Raw genomic sequence first — 21,879 nt, 5'->3', positions numbered from 1 at the left:
ATCTAACCGATGCAACTGCTCCTCCTCCTTTGTGGGATGAGGGGGAGGGTAAAAATTCAGAAATAGTGACTGACTGGGCAAGATGTGAGAGACCACCTTAGGAAAAACAGTAGCCCTGGCTCGCAACACCAACTTGTCTTGTGGGGAAAGGTAGTGCAAGGAGAGCGACAGCTTGGGGCTTGCAACTCATTCCAACTCCTAGCACAACCACAAGCGCAATCATCTTGATTGTTAACATACGAAGGCTACAATTGTCAAGGGGCTCAAATAGAGTCACTATAGAAAATGTATGAACCAAATGTAACTCTCATTGAGGTATCACAAAGGCACTGGGAGGAAGAAAGTTGGTTTGGCCCTTGAGTAAACCCATGACAACCAAGGACTTCAACAGGAAAGGCTGATTCAGCAAACAAAGGAAAGCAGACATGGTGGCTAAAAAACCTGTCACAGTGCTAATGGCGCGATCCCTCTTTTAGAGAGGGAAAGTCCAAACTGCACCATGAGGGATAACTTGGTCTGCAAGGGATGCACACTGTGGTTAACACACCATGGAACAAAGTTACTCCATCTGCCGGATTAGAGGGGCTTAAGGAAGGGGCCACGTGCAGTTAAGATGCCAGCAACCACCTCTGGTGGCAGCTGAAAGGAGCTCAGTTGTCCCCACCCAATCTCTAAACATACAGGTGTAAGTCTCCGAAATTTGGGTGCAGAACCATTACCCAAACTGGGAGAGAAGATCCGGCCTGAATGGCAGGTGGAGCTGGGCATATGTGGAGAAGCACAGGAGGTCTGCATACCACACCATTCTCGCCCAATCCAGGGCGATGAGAAGGACTTGGGCCCGGTCTTAGAAAATCTTCCTCAGAACTTGAGGAATCAAGGGTTCTGGAGGCTGAAAACAGCAGGTGAAAATTCCACCTCGACTGAAACATTTCCGCCAAGGCTCACTTGAAAGGATGAGGGCACTGATAATCCTCGGTGGAACCAAAGATGTGTTGGACTAATTCTAGCAAAAGATGTCACTCATGATCAGCAAGATGACGCAGGCTCAGACTGTCGCCTATGAATTTCAGTGACCCAGCTAGGTGATGGCGAGGAGCCATATCCACTGGCAATGTGTCCAAGATCAGTGCCTCAAAGCTTTCAGAAAAAGGAGACGAGACTGTATTCTTTTTTGCTTCTAGACATACCACATATTCTTTGTTTTTTCCATTAAGATCTGAACAGACTGAACCACAAGGGAGGGGAGGAAGGTCTTGTGTGCCAATCTACTCGCCTGTGAGTCTAGCAGGTTGATGAGAACCACCTGCTCCTCTGGAGACCAGAGCCCTCAGTTCTCATTGAAGATTTATCAAGAAAAGTCTTGTTGCCTTGCATTCATTTTCTGCAGTTGCTACAAAATACAGCCAATCTGGTGGAGGATGGGACTAGAGATTGAGTAAGATTTCCCAGAAAGGTAGCACGGGCTGCTGAGAACTTTCACTATTTGTCTGCCATCAATCGTCTGCAAATATCTTCAATTTACAACTTACAAAGAGCATAAAAATCTTGTTTGGTATTATTGGGATTTTCTGCCAGGTTATTAAAAAAAGAAATTAAAACTGAAAGATTTACTTGCAACAATATCCTCGCAGAATAGCAAAATATTTCCACTTTTAATATAAATACAATCATGCTGAAGCTTATGAAATCTATTAAACTTACATGGTTTGGACGCAGGTGAGAAGCCACCCATATTAGAAAGTGCTGGTGTTCCATCAGGATTTAATCCTTTTGCTTTGAGTTTGGCCTCCTGAAGGGCAGCTTTTCTTCTTTCAACTTCTTTCTCCAACAATTCATAATTAGGCTGTAAAATAAATCACCAATTGAAGCAAGAATACTAACATACTAAATATTTGTACTAGTGCAATGGGGGTGTCATTAATATTTGTGCTATTACACAAAACATACCTTTTTTCTCGTGTAAAGCTTCAGCGTCGTTATGCAGACTTCTTGAATCTCATCTTCTGTAGCTCCAAAGAGTACAAACCAGTGAGGACGGGTAGGCAGTGCAATCTAAGTAATAAAACCAAAAGGAAATGTTACTTACTTGTAACAATAGTATTCCAGAGTCACCATCTTCTTTAGAGCCACAAGCACTGTAAATTAGCTAAAGAAACAAATGGGTGGTAACAAAACATTTTAGCAAATATCACATTTTTGGCTTCACAACTTTAAATAGCCTGCTAGGTGATTTAACAGCTCTTAATTATCACCAGTCCATTTAGCAGAGTCTACAGCACAACTTGTTAGTGCAGAAAGAGTTTAATACTAAATACTCCACTGAGAAGAGACTGAGCAGTCTGTATGAGACTAGAAAAGTAAAAGTCTAATAGGGTATAAGAGGGAACCCTTTATTAAATTGTGGATGGAAGATTGAACAGAGCATGAACTGATGCGGGATCTCTTTAGAATAATTGCATGCTAGAGTGATTTTCTGGCAGAAATGGCTTGCACGCAATGATGTATAAGGCTACTGTGAAGTGGTGTGATGCTGTACTCAAATACTGCAATTTTTACTTCAAGAAACCTCACCTAGAAATACCTGGCTTCAAAACCATGATACAAAGCCTTCACTACAAATAATGTTTTCCTAAACTGTTTTCTAAAACCAAGCACTTTCCACTATTATAACAAACTTCAAAATATCTAAACTAGAAAAGATAACCTTATTAAAAACTGAATAGTCCATTAGGAAGTTTGATGGGTAACGTTACAGATTCCCTTTAGGCTATCACTGGATTTATGCTTAGTGTACTCTTGCTGCTTGATTTGAGTGGCACACACTGTTTAGGTCAGACCAGAGTCCCACTAAGGCAACCCCCAATTCAGGGTGTACGAAAAGTGCCCCTTTTTGTCATGGTAATTCTCACTGTATGAAACTGGTAGATATTTTTTGACTGGTATGCACTGGGTCGTGCTAACCAGGCCCAAGTGCCAGTGTTCTTTTCCTAAAAATAAGGTAAAACTATCTATTTGTAACACAACTGGCACACACCTTGGCACCCCTGTAAGTCCCTGGTACCTAGGGCATTGGTACCAAAAAGGGTCCCCAAGCGCTGCAGCATGTATAATGCCATTTCAAACCTCGGGACAGAGAAAACCATGTTTGAAAACACTCCATTGAAAACCCACTGTGTGCGATGCCGAACTCACTGCATGTAATTTATGTAAGTCACCCCTACAGCAGGCCGTGTAGCCCTAAGGCAGGGTCCACTGTCCCTGTGCTGTCTGGCTCAATTACTAGAATTGATAAGTGAACAGGAAAGCCATCTTAAGTATATGTACTGGTCACTGGTCAATACGAGTTCCCCAGCTACATGATGGCTTTACTGAAATCTATGGTGTTTGGTATCAATAACCCATAATCTGTATAGTTGCCAGTACTACTAGATTTTTTATAACATGCACCAAGAGTACATCTTGGAGGTGCCCCTCTGAAAAACCCATCAGTATCCTGTGTGCTGGCTAACTGGTCTTGTCCAGCCTGCCACCACAGACAAGTTTCTGACCCCTGGAAGTGAGAGCCCACATTCTGCAGCTAAAAACAATGCCTGCTCCAGAGGCAGGTGTTAACACCACCTCCAGCAGGATGGCTAGTGAATTAACATATCAAGGCGAAGGGTTTCAAAGGCCCTACCGCTTTGATATGTGACCTTGGCTTCCCCAAACATGGGAGATGTCACCCCCTTGCGCTGAGGCCCATTTTGCACCAGGACAGGAGGGAAATTAGATATGCAAGTAGGCGAGTTGCACCCACAGGCTAGTCACACCCTTAAGGTGGGCTGCCTCATATGCTTCACCAAACAAGGATTACACCATCTTTATTTAGGTTGAAATAGGAACTCTGGAACAGGGTTATGACCACTCCCCACATGAAAATGTAATATAGGGGGTGTAGTGACCCGAAGGCTAAGTAGCCCATTAGCTACTACTCTTCACGCCTCTAAATACCCCTAAATTATTCAAGTGGCCCTCTGACGCACCTAACAGAAGGACAAGGACAAAAAAAAGAGCTTAAGAAGTGAGAATTGTGGACTGAAGTGCCAAACCCTGCCGGCTCCTGTCCAAATAATTCCAACAACCCAACTCGTCCTGCAGCTGGGCATCCTCCAAAAACCTTGCATGGCCACCAGCACTTTGCTAACCAGTAAGCATCTTAAAGTGCAGGAGCCACTTCCCTGCACGCCGCTAAGTCCGGTTCACGGTTCTGCCGTCCACCGGGTCCACCAACGCACCAGCTGCCCAGGAGGTGGCTACCGTGCACCAAAGGATCCGATCCGTCTCCCCAACAAGTCTGGAGACACCAGGACCCCCAGGAGCCATGCTGCACCAACGCCCGGGCAGACCAAGCAAGCTTGGCACGGGTTAATATAATTAATATTTTTAATGGCAGGTTGAACAATACAATTAAGCTGATTGAGAATTTCTGTTACAGTTTTGTAAACGCTTTTAATACAGTCGAAATTACTGTTAGATTACTTTGAATTACTTTGCAGATTACTTTTTGGATTACTTTTTCTACTCAGCGTGATGCACCTAGATATTGCACTGGGACATTTTCTAGAGAAATGGTATGTAAGCAATTTTTAGTTAATAGCAGTATTTCAAAGTTCAATACAAAACCAACTCCACACTTAAAACCATGTTTCAAGAAAAAACAGTCAGTGTATTCCTATGAAGAGATGGAAAGGAAAATGCTACTTACCAGTATGCATCTGTTCTTGGCATGTAGAGCTGCAGAGTTGTACACTTAGTATTAGATCGCCACCTGGTGTTGGGCTCGGATGATTGCAGGTTGTCGTCTTAGAAGAAGTCTTTGTAGTCACGAGATAGGTGACTCCTCCCTTGGACAATACTGCGCATGGGCATCGGCTCCATCCTTAGATTGTTTTTCGCCATGATGGGAAATGGAGTTAGTATGAGTAAAGAAAAAAGGATGTCCATGCGTATGCATCTAAGTAAGATGAAACTGGAACGGATACAAGTCAAGGGGAGGCGGGAGGGCGTGTACAACTCTGCAGCTCTACATGCCAAGAACAGATGCATACTGGTAAGTAGCATTTTCCGTTCGAGGCATATGAGCTGCAGATTGTACACTTAGCATTGATTGTACAGCAGTGTCTCCCCTAGCGGTGGTCGCTTGTATCCGTTGCAGTGGTTTGAAAGAGAGGTTTAAGGACAGCCTGGCCTACTGCAGCTTGCTGCTTGGCTTGAACATCAATACAATAGTGTTTAGTGAAGGTGTGTGGTGTAGACCATGTTGCTGCCTTGCATATGTCCTCTAGGGGTATGTTTCCTAAGAAAGCCATAGAGGCTCCTAGCTTGCGAGTGGAGTGCGCTCTAGGAGGAATTGTTAATGTACGTTTAGCCTTTAGATAGCATATTTGTATACACTTTACAATCCACCTTGCGATCCCACCTTTAGAGAAGGGATTGCCTTTGTGTGGAGGAGAGAAAGATACAAACAGTTGTTTTTCTAAAAGATTTAGTTCTATCTATATAGTATAGGAGAGCTCTTTTAACATCTAGAGTGTGTAAAGCCCTTTCCGCTACAGAGTATGGGTTTTGAGTATGATTTAAGTGAAAAGGAGTGATGACCTTTGGAAGAAATTTTGGATTAGATCTAAGAACCACTGTGAGGATGTATTTGAAAAAATGGTTCTCGTATAGTGAAAGCTTGTATCTCACTTACTCTTCTAAGAGCGGTAATAGCAACAAGGAAAGCTGTTTTCCATGTTAGGAATTGCAGTTCACATTTATGTAGAGGCTCGAACGGGGGTCCCATGAGTCTTGTAAGGACAATGTTCAGGTTCCACACAGGAGAAGGTGGCAACCTGGGTGGGATTATTCTTTTTAATCCTTCCATGAATGCTTTGATTGCAGGCACTCTGAAGAGAGACAGATGTCTGTTTTGTAAATACGCTGCAATTGCTGCAAGGTGCAGGCGTATGGAAGAATATGCTAAATTAGACCTTTGCAGATGTAAAAGGTAACAAATGATATTCTGGATGGAACCATCCAGGAGATCAATTTGATTGTTTCTGCAATATATTGCGAATCTTTTCCATTTAGCGGCATAACACGCTCTGGTAGTGGGTTTCCTAGCCTCTTTAATGATATTCATACAGTCTGGTGGTAGGTTTAGATAACCAAACTTCAAGACTTCAGGAGCCAGATCGCTAAATTCAGTTGTTTTGGGTCTGGGTGTCTGATTTCTCCATGGTACTGTGTTAACAGGGAGGGTGTGAGCTGTAACTTTTGATGTGGAACCAAAGAGATCCAGCAGTGTGGTGAACCACAGTTGGGGTGCCCATGTGGGAGCTACTAGGATGAGTTTGAGAGACTGTTGTCTGAGCTTGCGCACTACTAATGGAATCAGTGGGAGAGGCGGAAAAGCGTATGCAAATCTGCCTGACCAGTTCATCCATATCGCATTGCCCTTGGACAATGGGTGTGGAAACCTGGCGGCGAAGGTTGGGCATTTTGCATTTTCGTGGGTGGCAAACAGATCTATGTGTGGATGACCCCACCTCTGGAAGAATGGCTGAAGAACTTGTGGATGTAGGTCCCATTAGTGAATCTGTTGTGACTGCCGACTTAACAGATCTGCTATCTGATTGTGAACTCCTAGAAGGTGTACTGCCAGCAGATGTATATTTAGAGGAATGGCCCATCTCCAAATGTTCTGTGGGAGCTGGGACAGTTGCAGAGAGTGTCCCCCCCCCTGTTTTTGTATATAGTAAATGGCTGTCATATTGTCCGTCCGGTTTAAGACAGCTTTGTTTTGTATTTGTAGTTGAAAAGTCTTCAGTGCTAAGAATATGGCTAGCAGCTCTAGATGGTTGATATGGAACAGTTTTTGTTGATTGTTCCATTGATCCTGAGTTGTATAATGTAAGAGATGGGCTCCCCATCCTGTGAGAGATGCGTCTGTTGTGAGCACTAACTGTGGAACAGGTTCGAGGAACGGCTGCCCCTTTGTCAAGTTTTTGGTGTTCCACCATTGCAGAGAGCGATGCGTGCGGCTGTCCACCAACACCAGGTCTGTTAGTTGACCTTGAGCCTGGTTCCACTGTTGTGCTAGGCACTCTTGTAACGGGCGCATTTGCAATCTTGCATGTGGTACTATGAAGATGCAAGATGCCATCATGCCTATTAGTCTCATGAACACTCTGGCTTGCAGAGATTGTTGTTGTTGGAAGATTGTGACTAAGGCTTGAATGCTCTGTATCCTTGCTGGACTGGGAAACGCTAGAGCTGTAGATGTGTCTATTATAGCCCCTAGATACTGGTGTACATGAGAAGGCTGCAGGTGCGACTTGGTGTAGTTGATCGTGAACCCCAAGTTGTGCAACATTTGAATTGTTTGATGTGTGTGTTGGACACATTGATTGAATGACTTGGTTTTTATGAGCCAAATCATCCAGATAAGGGAAGACATGTCCTTTTGGGGAATTGGAAAATACAGCGAGTAAACCTCTGTTCCCTGTTCTTCTAAAGGAACTAATTGAATGGCATCCTTTTGTAAAAGTGACAGAACTTCTTGTTGGGAGTAGAGTCAGGTGGTCTGAAGACATTGGACGCTGCCTGGGAGGTACGTGTGGAGGGGTTGCTGTAAGTTCTAGGCAGTAGCCATGTTGGATAATCTGTTGTAATGGAGTTCCAGACAGGCAGGAACTGTGTTAATCTGCCCCCTACAGGACTGGAATGCTGTTAGGGGAGCAGAGGGAAGTCACTGTTTTGTGGCGGGAGAGGATCGATTGCTGTTGTTACCGCGACCTCTTCCTTTGTTATTATTGCCTCTGTATCCTCCTCTAAAATATCCCTTGTTAGAGGATGCTTGTGTGTGAGATTTGAAAGATGTTGTAGCGTCTGCTCCAGTTTGTTTGGAGCCTCCTCTGTAGAAGGAGCGACGAAAGGAACCTCTAGCTGGTGTGGACTGTAAAGCCCCCATAGACTTGGCGGTGTCCGTATCTTTCTTCATCTTATCGAGTGCAGTGTCCACTTCTGGGCCAAATAATTGTTTCTGATTAAATGGTTGGTTTAAAATGGTAGTTTGCACTTCCTGTTTAAACCCGGAAATTCGTAGCCACGCATGCATCCTAAGTATGACACTGGTATGCACAGCTCTAGATGTGGTGTCTGCCGCATCTAGTGCACATTTTATTGAGGCATTTGAAATTAACGTGCCTTCCTGTATGAGGTCAGTTGTCTGAGCTTTACACTGATCTGGTAGGTGCTCAAGTAGCTTTTCTAATTGATCATAATGAGCCCTATCGTAACGAGAGAGGAGGGCTTGTGTATTAGCTATACACCATATGTTAGTGGCTTATTTTTTTACCTGACGCATCAATGACTTTGGATTCTCTGTCAGGTGGGGGTGCTTCGCCAGAAGTTTAAGAATTTGCCCTTTTCCTAGCATTGGACACAACTAAAGAACCTAATGGTAGGTGTCCTTTAATGTAGACTGGGTCTGTGGGTGCAGGCCTATATTTTTTCTCAATTCTGGGGTTCAAAATTCTCGAGCGTACAGGGTCTTTAAATACCTCTGGAGCATGTTTGATGACCCCTTTAATCATGGGAAGAATTTGAACAGACCGTTGAGACTGTTCAAAGGTATCTAAGAGAAAATCCTCCTCAGTCTCATCAGAATGCATAGTGACTTTGTGGTAAGCAGCAGCTCTGTTTAACAAATGACCAAAACCAATGTTATCCTCTGGAGGGGAAGGTTTTGAAGGGTATAACTGTGGGTCATGAATATCAGGCGCATTTTGTTGGTTTGGCAAGTCCCATATAACGTCATCCACATGGTATGGGAAAGGCTCATCTACATCATCCCGTCCACCCAGACTATATTCATCAGCATCATGTTGAGGTGAATGTGATGATAAAAGTGGAAAATATGCAGGAGAGATTTGAGGTGATATGTGAAGAGGAACAGTAGGAGGAGGAGGTATAGAAAAGGAAAATTGCATAGGGGATGTTGCACAGTCCTTTTTCTTGGCAGGAACCACAGGTGTGGGCGGTGCATCTGCTGGTCTCTTTTTGTGAGGTCTAGCTTCTACATGGCCTGTTTTTGGGTCGATGTAGATCTTTTGTCGAGGATCTGGCAAGAAAAGTTCCTACTCATGTACAAACTTCTTCGGCGTAGATTTTTTCAGTTCCAGCCGAGGTTGTTTTGTGTCTTTAGCCTTGGGAGGTGTTGAAACGTCCTTTTGTGTAGTTTTCGGTGCCGAAGGTGTTGTTTTCGACTTGATAGACAGGTTCGAGGCCTCGGGCACATCGGAATCAGGCCTTGTGGGCTTTGGCACTGAAGAAGGTGTTTTCGGTGTGGGAGCTGGTGTCGTCTGCTTCGAGGCGTTGGACGATGGCTTCACACTTTTAGGTTTAGAAGTGGACGGCTTCGGAGCCGGTACTTCTTTCGGTTCCGATACTTCTTTAGGCTTCGGTGCCGAGAGGTCTTTCTGTTTCGGTGCAGAGCTAGGTTTGGATTTTAGTGCCGATGGAAGAGGTGGAATCGGCACATGCGGCTTGCTCGGTGCCGAGGACTAAAAGGCTTAGTTGTTTTCTTCGGAGCCGGGCTTTCGAAGCGGGTGTTCGGTCTCGACTGGGCCCAGCGGGTGGAGTGCGGACCTTTGCCTTTGGTTTGGGAACTGTATGTGGTGCAGGGGCAGTAGTACTCACGCGCTGACCCGATGGAATGGAGTCGTCTGCCTCTGATACGATCTGGAGATCAGGTGAATCTTCTCCGGGAACGAGCGGGACCTCTTCATCGAAGAGATCTTCCAGTTCTGGAGCTGATCATCTCATTTCGCGTCGACAGGCCCTCCGATCCCAGATGGTTTTCTTTGATCGGAATGACGCACAAGCTGTGCAGGTCGATTCGTTGTGTTCTGGCGATAGAGGTGGCAGACCTCGTGGTGATTGCTATGTGGAAACTTTGCTCGACATCCGAAACCAGTGGCGGAAAAAAACAATCTAAGGATGGAGCCGATGCCCATGCGCAGTATTGTCCAAGGGAGGAGTCACCTATCTCGTGACTACAAAGACTTCTTCCAAGACAACAACAAGCTGCAATCATCCGAGCCCAACACCAGGTGGCGATCTAATGCTAAGTGTAAAATCTGCCGTTCATATGCCTCGAACATGCTACTTACCCAGTATGCATCTGTTCCTAGCGAACAAGTTACTTACCTTCGGTAACGATATATCTGTAAGAAACAGTAGTTAGTATTAGATTCCTTACCTTAGAATATCCCCAGGCGTCAGTCTGGATCCGGAAACTTTTGCGTAGCAGTACCCCTGCGCGTCGGTAGGCGTCGTCTGCAGGCGTCCCCTGCGGCTCCGCGTCGTCGGCGTCGTGCGCCGTGATGACGTCGCTGGAGTATATAGACGCCGCCTCCGCGCGCTGACGTCAGTTCTTTGCACACAGCTTTTCCGCGCCAGAACACGCAGAGCCATGTGAGAACCAACACTGGTGCCATTTGAAACTAGGGCCCTGAAAGGGATGTCCCTAACCCTAGGTATCAGTTCGCAGAACGGGGAGGATGGGCGGGGCGGTAAGGAATCTAATACTAACTACTGTTTCTTACAGATATATCGTTACCGAAGGTAAGTAACTTGTTCATCTGAAAGAAACAGGTTAGTATTAGATTCCTTACCTTAGAATAGATACCCCAGCAATACCAACCCCGGTGGTGGGTCTGCGAACCAATACAACCTACACCAGAAAGTCCTGGAGGACCGAACGGCCAAAGAAGCCATCCCTCCGGACTTGACTGTCCAGGCAGTAGTGCCTCGCAAAGGTGTGCAGCGAGGCCCACGTGGCCGCCTGGCAAATGTCCTGCAAAGGGACTCCCCGGCCCAGGGCAGTAGTAGCCGCCGTGGCCCGAGTGGAATGGGCCCTCAGCCCAACAGGAGGCTCCTTCCGAGCCAAAGAGTAGCATGCTTTGATGCACAGGACGACCCACCGAGAGATGGTCCGTTTCTGTACCGCCCTTCCCTTCTTCTCACCCACGTAGCCAACAAACAGTTGGTCATCCACCCGGAACTGGCGCGTGCGATCCATATAGAATGAAAGCGCACGTTTTGGGTCCAGACGATGGAGCCGCTCTTCATCCTTTGAAGGATGCGGAGGCGGGAAGAAGGAGGGCAAGGTGATGGACTGCCCAATGTGAAAAGCAGAGACTACCTTGGGCAGGAAAGAAGGTCTGGTCCGAAGAACCACCTTATCAGGATGAACAGACAAGAAAGGAGGTTGAACAGAAAGAGCCTGGAGCTCACTCACTCTCCTGGCAGAGGTGATGGCTACCAGGAAGGCCGTCTTTAAGGTGAGAAGACGGAGAGGACAGGAATGAAGGGGCTCAAAGGGAGCGCACATCAGGAAAGTCAAAACCAGGTTCAAGTCCCACTGAGGCATCACGAACGGAGCTGGAGGATACATGTGCGTGATGCCCTTTAAGAATCTTAACACAATAGGGGACTTGAACAAAGATGGCTGATCAGGTAGCCTCAAGAAGGCGGAAAGGGCAGAAAGATAGCCCTTGATAGTGCCCAGAGCAGAGCCCTGCTGGGCAAGGGAAAGGAGGAAGAGGAGAACCTCAGATAGAGGGGCAGAAAGGGGATCCACAGCCTTTGCTGTGCACCATGCCACAAATCTGTTCCACCGGCAGGCGTATACCGACTTTGTGGAGGGACGCCTGGCTGCCAGAATGACATCACAGACTTCAGGAGGCAAGTCAAATGGCCTCAACTGTCGCCGCTCAATCTCCACGCATGGAGGTGGAGACTGGACAGGGTCGGGTGGAGGACCGTCCCCTGCTGCTGCGACAGAAGGTCCTCCTGAAGGGGCAGGCGGATCGAGGGACCGACTGTCATGCTGAGTAGCTCGGGATACCAGTACCTTCGAGCCCAGTCCGGAGCCACAAGGATAACTTGGGCCCGGTCGCGCCTGATCTTCTTCAGCACTCTGGGCAGAAGTGGTATAGGCGGAAAGGCGTACAACAGACCGCAACTCCACTCGCGCCGAAAGGCGTCGCCGAGCGAGTGCCGTCTTGGAAACTCCAACGCGCAGAACTGATGACATTGCGCGTTCTCTTCTGTGGCGAATAGATCTAACCAAGGCTCTCCCCATTGCTGAAAGAGGCCTCTCGCCACATCCGAGTTCAGACGCCATTCGTGATCCACCGAGCACCGACGGCTGAGTTCGTCCGCCCTGGCGTTCAGAGAACCTGCCAGGTGTTGAACCGTCAGAGTCACGCCCTGACGTTCCAGCCATTGCCAGAGGCGCAGAGCCTCTTGGCAAAGGGTCCACGACCCCACACCGCCCTGTTTGTTGCAGTACCACATGGCGGTGGTGTTGTCCGTGAACACCTGCACTACACTCCCGTTGACAAAGGGGAGGAATGCCTTCAGTGCCAGGCGAATCGCCCGCAGCTCCAACATGTTGATATGGAGCCGGGACTCCGCCGGAGACCAGAGGCCTCTGATCTCCGCCTCTCCCAAGTGGCCACCCCAGCCTTGGAGGGACGCGTCCGTCACAACCACGTGCTCCGGCTGGGGAAGGGAGAGGGATCTGCCCCTGACCCAATCGCGGTCTGTAAGCCACCACTGCAACTGTCTCGCAGTGCCCTCCGAGATCAGGACATGGTCGGATAGGTTGCCCTGATGCTGGGCCCACTGAAACTTCAGGTCCCACTGCAGAGCCCGCATCCGCCATCTGGCGTGATGCACCAGAAGGATGCAGGAGGCCATCAGCCCCAGAAGCCGCAGCGTCAACCTGACCGAAACCCGGGATAACGGCTGAAAGATGGGAATCAGAGCCTGAATATCCCGGACCCGCCGTTCCGGGGGATAAACCCGAAACTGCGCCGAGTCGAGAACCGCTCCGATGAAAGGGAGCTTTTGAGAGGGACACAGGTGTGATTTCGGCACATTGATGGAAAACCCCAACTCGTGCAGGAGGTCTGCCGTCATCTGAAGGTGGTGGACGACTGTCTGGGGCGAGCCCGCCTTCAACAGCCAGTCGTCGAGGTAGGGGAAGACTGAAACCCCTAACCGGCGCAGATGAGCTGCGACCACCGCCATCACTTTCGTGAACACCCGTGGGGCGCTGGTAAGGCCGAATGGGAGCACGATAAACTGAAAATGCTCGTGGCCTACCGTGAACCGCAGGTAACGCCGGTGGGCCGGCAGGACGGGGATGTGAAAGTACGCATCCTGCAAGTCCAACGCTACCATCCAGTCGTGTGGGTCTAGAGCAGCCAAGACCTGAGCCAAAGTCAACATCTTGAACTTCTCCTTCCGGAGGAAGCCGTTGACGTTCCGTAGATCCAAGATAGGACGCAGGCCTCCCTTGTCCTTCTTGGGTACCAGAAAGTAGTGGGAGTAGCAACCACACCCTACTTCTGGCCCAGGAACGCGCTCGATGGCCCCCTTGGCCAAGAGGGCCGTAACTTCCTCCTGCAGAAGTGTCAAGTGGTCCCCCGACACACGGTGGTTCTGCGGTGGCATGGCTGGAGGAGTGGACTCGAAGGGGAGGGCATAGCCCCTTCGGACAAGCTGCAGCACCCACCTGTCCGATGTTATCGCGCGCCAGCGGGAGTGGTGATGGCGAACCCTGCCACCCACTGGCGTCACGTGAGCCCGAAAGCTCGGACTAGGAAGGCTTGGATGCCGCAGCGGAGGGAGGCGTGGACTGACCACGACGCTGGCCTCTACCGCCACCACGGCGGAAACCACGGGCGCCACCGCGCTGGGGAGCGCTCTGCGCCGCGTGGCTGGCAGCACGTGTGGGACCTCCTCTCCCTTGGCCACGAAAGGGCCGAAACGAACCCGTCTGCTGGCGCTGGGTCTGGGTCGAGAGACCCAAGGACTTGGCCGTGACCCTGGAGTCCTTGAAGCGCTCCAGCGCGTGGTCCGCTTTGTCACCAAATAGGCGACTGCCATCAAATGGCATGTCCATAAGCGTATTTTGGACGTCTGGTGAGAAGTTGGCAGATCTCAGCCAGGCATGGCGACGAATCGCCACCGTAGTGGACATGGCCCGTCCCAGTGAGTCCGTGGTGTCCAGACCACAACGGATCGAGTACCGCGCCGCATCCCGGCCTTCAACAAAGGCCCGGGTGAGCTTGTCCCGCACTTCCTGGGGGCATTGCGGCAAACACTCCTCGACCGTATCCCACAGGGAGTGGGTGTAGCGGCCCAAGAGGCACGCGGTGTTACAAGACCGCAGCCCAGCACTCAAAGAGGAAAACACTTTCTTTCCGAATTGGTCGTACCTCTTTGATTCCCGGTCGGGCGGAGCCGACGGAAATGCGGACTGCGAAGTGGAGGCCTGGATCACCAGACTCTCCGGGGAGGGATGGGTGGACAGGAAGGCAGGGTCGTCCGCGCAGGGACGGTGACGCCAGGCAACGTTCCGGTCAACCGGCGCACCAGAGGCGGGCCTGGACCAGGTGCCCAGAAGGACATCCGTCAGGGCCTCATTAAACGGCAGCAGAGGCTCCTGGGGGCATGACTGCGGTTTAAAAACTTCCGTCAGGATATTCGGTTTGACCTTCGCGACGGGGAGCTCAAGGTGTAAGGCCTTGGCAGCCCTCATCAGGACCACCGAATAGGCAGCACCCGCCTCGGACGCCACAGGGGACGGAGAGACAAACCCAGGGTTGGGCGACTCGTCCAGGCCACTGGCATCACCCAGATCACCTACCCAGTCCACATCGTACTGGCAGGCACGGGATAGAGGGTCCTCAGACCCCTCCCAACCCTCTCCATACTCCTCCTCGTCATACCCATATTCTGGGTCGACGATATAGACATCGGGGTCAACAGGCCCCATCGGCGTCGGGTCCGGCGTCGGCCGACGCCGGTCCGGCTCCGAGTCCGGAGTCGGGGAGGAAAGGGGGGTGGCGCCGCGCGGCGTCGGTGCCGGGGACCCGACGCCGGCCGGAGCCGACGGCGGAGTCGCTGCACCACGCGGGGGCGGTACCATGGGCTGGCCCACAGGAACCGACGCCGGAGAGGCCGGGAGACCAGCCGGCGACGAACCAGAGGGAACCAGCGGCGCCGGGGCCGGAGCCACCGGCGGCGCCGGGGCAGGAGCACCCGAACCGCTCGGGCCCCCAGACGGGACCGACGGGCCCGCAGGCGCCGAAGGCCCCGCCGGAGAAGACCTCGCCCTCATAGCAATGAGGAAGGCCTCGATCTCCTCACGCGACGCGCCTGCCCCAGGGACCGACAGGTGTGGGGCAGACGGCGTCGGCGACCCATGCGGGACCGCGGGGGTGGGGTCACCCGAGCCCCCGGCCGCAGCACGCGGGCGTCGGGGGGAGTCGGGGGTGCGATGGCGACGCCCCGACTTCTTGTGCTTACCTGACGAGCCGGAGGAATGGTGGCGACTCCCGGAGCGCCCATGGCGGCTCCGCGACCGCTCCCTCGACCGCTCCCTCGACCTCCGACCGGACCGGGACCGCTCTCGACGCGGGGCCGACAACCGGAGTTCGAGAAGCTTGCGGGACCGCTCCCGCCTAGCTTTTCCAGTCAAGGCCCGACAGTCGACGCAGGACTCCACGTCGTGGTCCGCGCCCAGACACCGGAGGCAGAGTCGATGGTGGTCGGTGACCGACATCATGCGGTCGCACTCGTCACAACTCTTGAAACCGGGCATCCTACCGGCACCGTAAAGAAGTTAACAAAAAACTTGGTCAAAAGACCGGAGTACTGCTCTTCGGATCTGCGCTAACTGGCGCGGAAAAAAGAAGAACTGACGTCAGCGCGCGGAGGCGGCGTCTATATACTCCAGCGACGTCATCACGGCGCACGACGCCGACGACGCGGAGCCGCAGGGGACGCCTGCAGACGACGCCTACCGACGCGCAGGGGTACTGCTACGCAAAAGTTTCCGGATCCAGACTGACGCCTGGGGATATTCTAAGGTAAGGAATCTAATACTAACCTGTTTCTTTCAGATATATAGAGCTGTAGAGCCATATGCTTTAGCATAGATAGACATCTGGTGTTGGGTCCCGATGTTTGCACTTAGTTTTTGTTCCAAGAAGTCTTTGTAGTCACGAGGTAGGGGACTCCTCCATTCGGTGATAGTGCACATGGGCATCGACTCATCCCCAGATTGTTTTGCCGTAAGGGTAATGATGAAGTTAGAGTAGAAACAGATGTCCATGTATAGTGTATCTAAGTAAGATGATACTGCAACAGTTATAGGTACACGGGGAGGCGGGTGGGCGCATATGTCTCGACAGCTCTATATGTCAAGAACAGATGCATACTGGGTAAGTAGCTTTTTCAGTTCGAAGCATATGAGCTGTAGATCATATGCTTTAGCATAAACTGAACAGCAGTTACTCCCAAATCGTAGCTAACCTGTATCTCTTGCAGTGGTCTGGAATAGTGTTCTTAAGACAACCTGGCCCACACTATCTTCTTGTCTCGGTAACAGCTACACAGTAGTGTTTTGTGAATGTGTGTGGTGTAGACCATGTTGCAGCTTTGCAAATATCATCTACGGGTACGTTCCCCAAGAATGCCATGGAAGCCCCTAGTTTGCGTGTAGGAATTGCATGTAGCATATTTGTATACATTTAACTATCCACTGTGCAATACCTGCTTTTGATATAGGATTGCCTTTATGCGGTGGTGAAAAAGCAACAAAGAGTGGTTTGTTTTTCCGAAAAGATTTAGTTCTTCCAATGTAATAAAGTAATGCTCTTTTAAATCTAATGTGTGAAGAGCACATTCTGCCACTGAGTCTGGTTGGGAAAAATGCACGTGTAACTCAGACTGGTTGAGATGAAAGGCAGAAACGACTTTGGGTAAAAATTTGGGGTTAGTCATAAGAACCACTTTATTTTGGTGAATTTGTAAACATGGTTCTTGTATGGTTAGTGCCTGGAGCTCACCAACTCTCCTAAGAGAGGTGATGGCTATGAGGAAGGCTACCTCCCACGTCAGAAATTGTAGTTCACATTTGTGCAACGGGTCAAATGGTGGGCTCAATAGTCTTGTAAGGACTATATTAAGATTCCACACAGGAGAAGGTGGAAGTCTAGGAGGAATGATTCTCTTGAGTCCTTCCATAAATGCTTTGATAGAGGGTACACGAAACAAGGACAAGTGTTATATGTTCTGTAGGTAAGCCACTATTGCAGCAAGACGCAGTCTTGTTGATGTATATGCTAAGTTAGCCCGCTGTAGGCGTAACAGATAGCAAATTATGTTTTGAATTGAAGCATCAAGCTGATTGATTTGATTGTTATTACAATAAATTACAAATAGTTTCCATTTTGCTGCATAGCATGCTCTTGTGGTAGGGCGTCTAGCCTCTTTAATGACGTTCATGCAGTCTGGCAGGAGATGAAGATAGCCAGACTATGATTTCAGGGGCCAGATCGCAAGGAATGAGTTGACTGGGATCTGGATGCCTTATCGCTCCATGGTGGTTCTGAGTGAGAAGCTTGGGGGAGAGGTGTAGTTTTTGATGAGGAACTACTGATGGTTCCAACAGGGTTTTGAACCAGGGTTGTTTAGCACATGTGGGAGCAACTAGGATCACTGTGAGTGAATGTTGATTGAGCTTCCCAACCAGTAATGGAATTAGCGGGAGATGTGGAAAAGCGTAAGCAAATATCCTTGACCAATTGATCCATAGCGCATTGCCTTTGGACAATGGGTGTGGATACCTGGGCGGGAAGTTTGGGCATTTTGCGCTGAGGTGTGTGGCAAACAGATCTATGTCTGGGTAGCCCCAAATTTGAAAAAATGGGAGAAGAACTTGAGGGTGTAGTTCCCATTCGTGGATCTGTTGTCTGATGACTGAACAGATCCGCAATTTGATTGTTTACTCCTGGGAGATGTTCTGCAAGGAGATATATTTTTTGAGGTATGGCCCATCTCCATATGGTTTGAGCTAGGTGTGAAAGCTGTAGAGTGTGTGTCACCTCTTGTTTTTGTATGTAGTACATTGCTGTCATGTCTATACAAACTAGGACAGCTTTGCCTACGAGATGCATCTGAAAAGCTTTCAATGCTAGAAAAATTGCTAGCAGCTCCCGATGGTTTATGTGGAGTCCACATGTCCTGAAAGGTATGTTTTTGAAGATGAGCTCCCCAACCAGTGAGGGATGCGTCTGCTGTGAGCACGATCTGTGAAATCGGGTCAATGAATGGCCGTCCTTAGGAAAGGTTTTGTGTATTCCACCACTGCAGAGAGCGATGAGTGCGGCCATCCACCAACACCAGTTCGGTTAACTGACCTTGAACCTGGTTCTACTGACGTGCTAAGCATTCCTGTAGGGGACACATTTGGAGTCTTGCGTAAGGAACAATTAGAATGCAAGACGCATCATTCCGATCAACTACATAAACACTCGGCTGGTAGTGAGTGCTGCAGTTGAAATTGTGATATTAGGGTTTGCATGATGCGTATTCTGACTGGATTGGGGTACGCTAGAGCTTTGCAAGTGTCTATTGTGGCTCCTAGGTATGCTTGCATGTTGGAGGGTTGAAGATGAGACTTGGTGAGGTTGACAAGTGAATCCCAAGTCGTGAAGCAGATGAACTGTTTTGTGAGTGTGGTGTATGCAGATGTGTTGCGACTTGGCTTTCATTAGCCAGTCGTCTAAGTAAGGGAATAGTGAATGTGTTGTCTTCTTAGATGAGACTACTGCTAGACACTTGGTGAAGACTCTTGGCGCTATAATTACCCCAAATGGAAGGAGCTTGGTTTGGTACTGTCCGTCCACCATTAACCGGAGATATTTCCTGTGAGCTGGGTGAATGGGAATATGGAAGTAGGTGTCCTTTAAATCTAGAGTGGAAAGAAAGTCGCCTTGCTGTAGCAATGGGAGCACCTGTTGAAGGGTGATCATGTGGAAGAGGTCTGATTGAATGTAGAGGTTTAGTTGTCTGAGGTCCAGAATGGGCCTGAGAGAGCAGTCTTTTTTTTGGAATCAAAAAGTATAGGGAGTACACTCCCGTCCCTTGATGACATATTGGGACCGATTCGATTGCATGTTTGTCTAACAGAGAGAGGACCTCTTGTTTTAACAGGGTGAGGTGTTCTGGTGACATTGCACGCTGTCTCTAAAGGATTGTTGGTGGTGTACTGGTAAGTTCCAGTCAATAACCATGTTGGATAATTTGTATTACCCACTTGTCTGAGGTGATTGACTCCCAGACAGGTAGGAACTGAGAGACGTCCGCCGACAGGAGTGGAATGATCGGGGGTAGTGGAGGGAAGTCACTGTTTATTGTAAGGGGAAGTGCAGGTGGAGATCTCTGCCTCTTCCCTTGTTATTATTTCCTGTTCTGTAACCTCCTCCAAAATAGCCCATGGAGGAGTTAGATTGGTTGTTCACTTTGTAAGAGGAGGAGGGATTTCTGACGACAGTGTTTTTGAGCCACCCCTGTAAAAGGAGAGAAAAGGAACCCCTGCTTGAAGGTAATTGTAGGGCTCCCATGGATTTGGCAGTTTGGGGTCTTTCTTCATTTTTTCTAATGAAGTATCTACTGTTGGCCCGAAAAGATGTTCTTTATCAAAGGGCTGATTAAGTATGGAGGATTGTACCGCCTGCTTGAATCCAGAGATTCGAAGCAGAGTGTCTCAGCAACAGTATGCTAGTGTTGATAGCACGAGAAGCTGTATCCACTGCATCTAGGCGCATTTTATGGAAGTGTTGGGGATGAGCTTGCCTTCCTGAATGAGGTAGTTAGCCTTATTTTTATATTCCTCGGGCAAATGTTGCATGAATTTTTCCAACTCATCATAGTGGGCCCTGTCGTAGCATGCTAACAGAGCCTGAGCATTGGCAACACGCCAATAAATGGCGGCCTGTGAAGCTACTCTCTTGCCAGAGGCATCAATACATTTTGACTCCTTATCAGGAGGAGTTGCGTCGCCTGTAGTTTGAGAGTTAGCTCTCTTGCAGGCGTTCAAAACAACAAGAGAATCTAACGGTAACGGGCCCTTTATGTAGACATGGTCTGTAGGAGTGGGCTTGTATTTTTTTTATCAACCCTAGGTGTCAGTATCCTGGCTCTAAATGGGTCTTTGACTACCTCGTCGGTATGTTTTAACATGCCTTTGAGCATGGGTGAAGTGTTAGTAGACCTCTGAGAGTGTGTGAACGTTTCTACAAGGAAATGCTCTTCTTGAGGGTCTATATCACACATAACAGGCAACACGTACCTACCACTGGCTCCTCACGCAACAAATACCTCATCCGCCCCACATACCCTCTCAAGCCATACTCCTCGCGATGGCCTTCTATCACTGCTCGCAATCTCACACACCGCCCCCATCGCGCCCTCAACCCCCTTTCGGACCACGACCTATACACCCTCCTTCGCTCATTTGGCCCTGGTCCCTTAAAACGCACAACCACTACACACCTCCCCATTCCCACAATTCTCACAAATCCCCTTAGGCCCCCCACTCTAAGCAACGGAAGTTCCGTCCCCAATAATCTCAGAATAGTCCCCCTCTCCCTAGAATACTCGACCACCCTTCTCTCCCCCAGACTCAAATGCATCCTGCTCAACTGTAGATCGGCCCTGAGACACTCCTCCGATATCGCGGATCTCATCTTAACAATGGATCTCGACCTAGCCATTCTGACTGAAACGTGGCTAACTGAATCTTCTACGCCTATAATGGACATACTAGTCCCCCCCCAACTACCACATCATTAGACTCGACAGGTCCGGCAAGTTGGGCGGTGGAATCGCATGCATTTTCAGGAGCAACCTCTCTGTCACCAAAGTCACCTCCCCTCCCTCACTTCCTGTGAACTCTTCTGCCTTGATATCTCCAGCGAGAGTAAACCTGTATGCTCTTTACATGTCATCTACCACCCACCAGGGGACAACCTCACCTTCACCCAACAACTCATGGACACGATCTCTTCCAATGCCGGCCGGCAGATCACTCAAATCTACCTGGGTGACTTCAATCTCCACTGGAACGATCAGAAAGACGCGGTGGTGAATAGTCTCAAATCCTTCCTCAACGCGCTTGACCTCACCCAAATCTGTAACAGCCCGACACATGACAAAGGCTCGATCCTCCACCTTATCATCGCCAAAGAGGACTCTACCCAGTTGGGTTCGATCCAACCCTGTGACTGGTCAGACCACCACATTATCACTTTCTTCATCAACGAAAAAGTTAAACCTAACACGGCTCAACCCACCAAACCCAAGATCTGGAAAAGGGACTTGAAGAATCTCAACCCTAACGCCCTGCCTCCTCATACTTGCAGTCTCCTCCTCCCCCCGGCGAGCGCCCCTGATGTTCAATTACTGACTGACCTTTACCTCGATTCTATGAACTCAATCATTGAAGCTGCCCCCCTGCAACTGAAGAGAGTCTCCACCAAGAACTCGAACCCTTGGTATGACGGCAGACTTAATGAAGACAGACGTGCGATGCGAATGGCAGAGCGCACCTGGAGATCTGACCCCTCAGCACTGCACCTCAAAACTCTTAACAAGAGAAATGCCTACTTTAGGAAGATCAAGCGTTCGAAATCCGACTTCTTTAGCCTTCAGCTGGACCAAGCTAAGAACCGACCAAGAAAACTGTTCGAACTAGTCAAAAGTCAAACCAAGACGCAACCTCTACAATCAAACAGCACAACAAGCGATACTCCACACTGTGAAGACTTTTCTGCTTTCTTTAAGCTAAAGACAGACAACATAAGAAGCGATCTCCTCATTGATGTAAATCGATACTCCAGTCCCATCAGCATGGCTACCACTCACCCTAAAAATAACGCATCATGGTCGTCATTCGACACCTACACGGAAGAGGCAATTCACAAA

The 21,879-nt window shown here is 49.3% G+C and overlaps 1 protein-coding gene across 4 annotated transcripts in view; it reads right to left on the bottom strand.

Moving 5' to 3' along the window:
* The window catches only part of CCNL1 (cyclin L1), a 382,007-nt gene that overhangs the window by 74,483 nt on the left and 285,645 nt on the right, over positions 1-21,879 (bottom strand). For 3 of the 4 annotated variants that reach the window (XM_078667166.1, XM_078667163.1, XM_078667164.1), the window contains 2 exons: positions 1,951-2,055; positions 1,705-1,846 (listed from right to left, as the gene is read on the bottom strand). In XM_078667166.1, the coding sequence (XP_078523292.1) occupies positions 1,705-1,846; positions 1,951-2,055 (247 nt within the window). The remainder of the gene's footprint in view (positions 1-1,704; positions 1,847-1,950; positions 2,056-21,879) is intronic. The other variant, XM_078667165.1, reaches the window with a different exon arrangement.

Source organism: Lissotriton helveticus, chromosome 11, assembly GCF_964261635.1.
Source record: "Lissotriton helveticus chromosome 11, aLisHel1.1, whole genome shotgun sequence".
In the NCBI taxonomy this organism is placed as follows: domain Eukaryota; kingdom Metazoa; phylum Chordata; class Amphibia; order Caudata; family Salamandridae; genus Lissotriton; species Lissotriton helveticus.
This window is presented reverse-complemented; position numbering and strand designations above follow the sequence as displayed.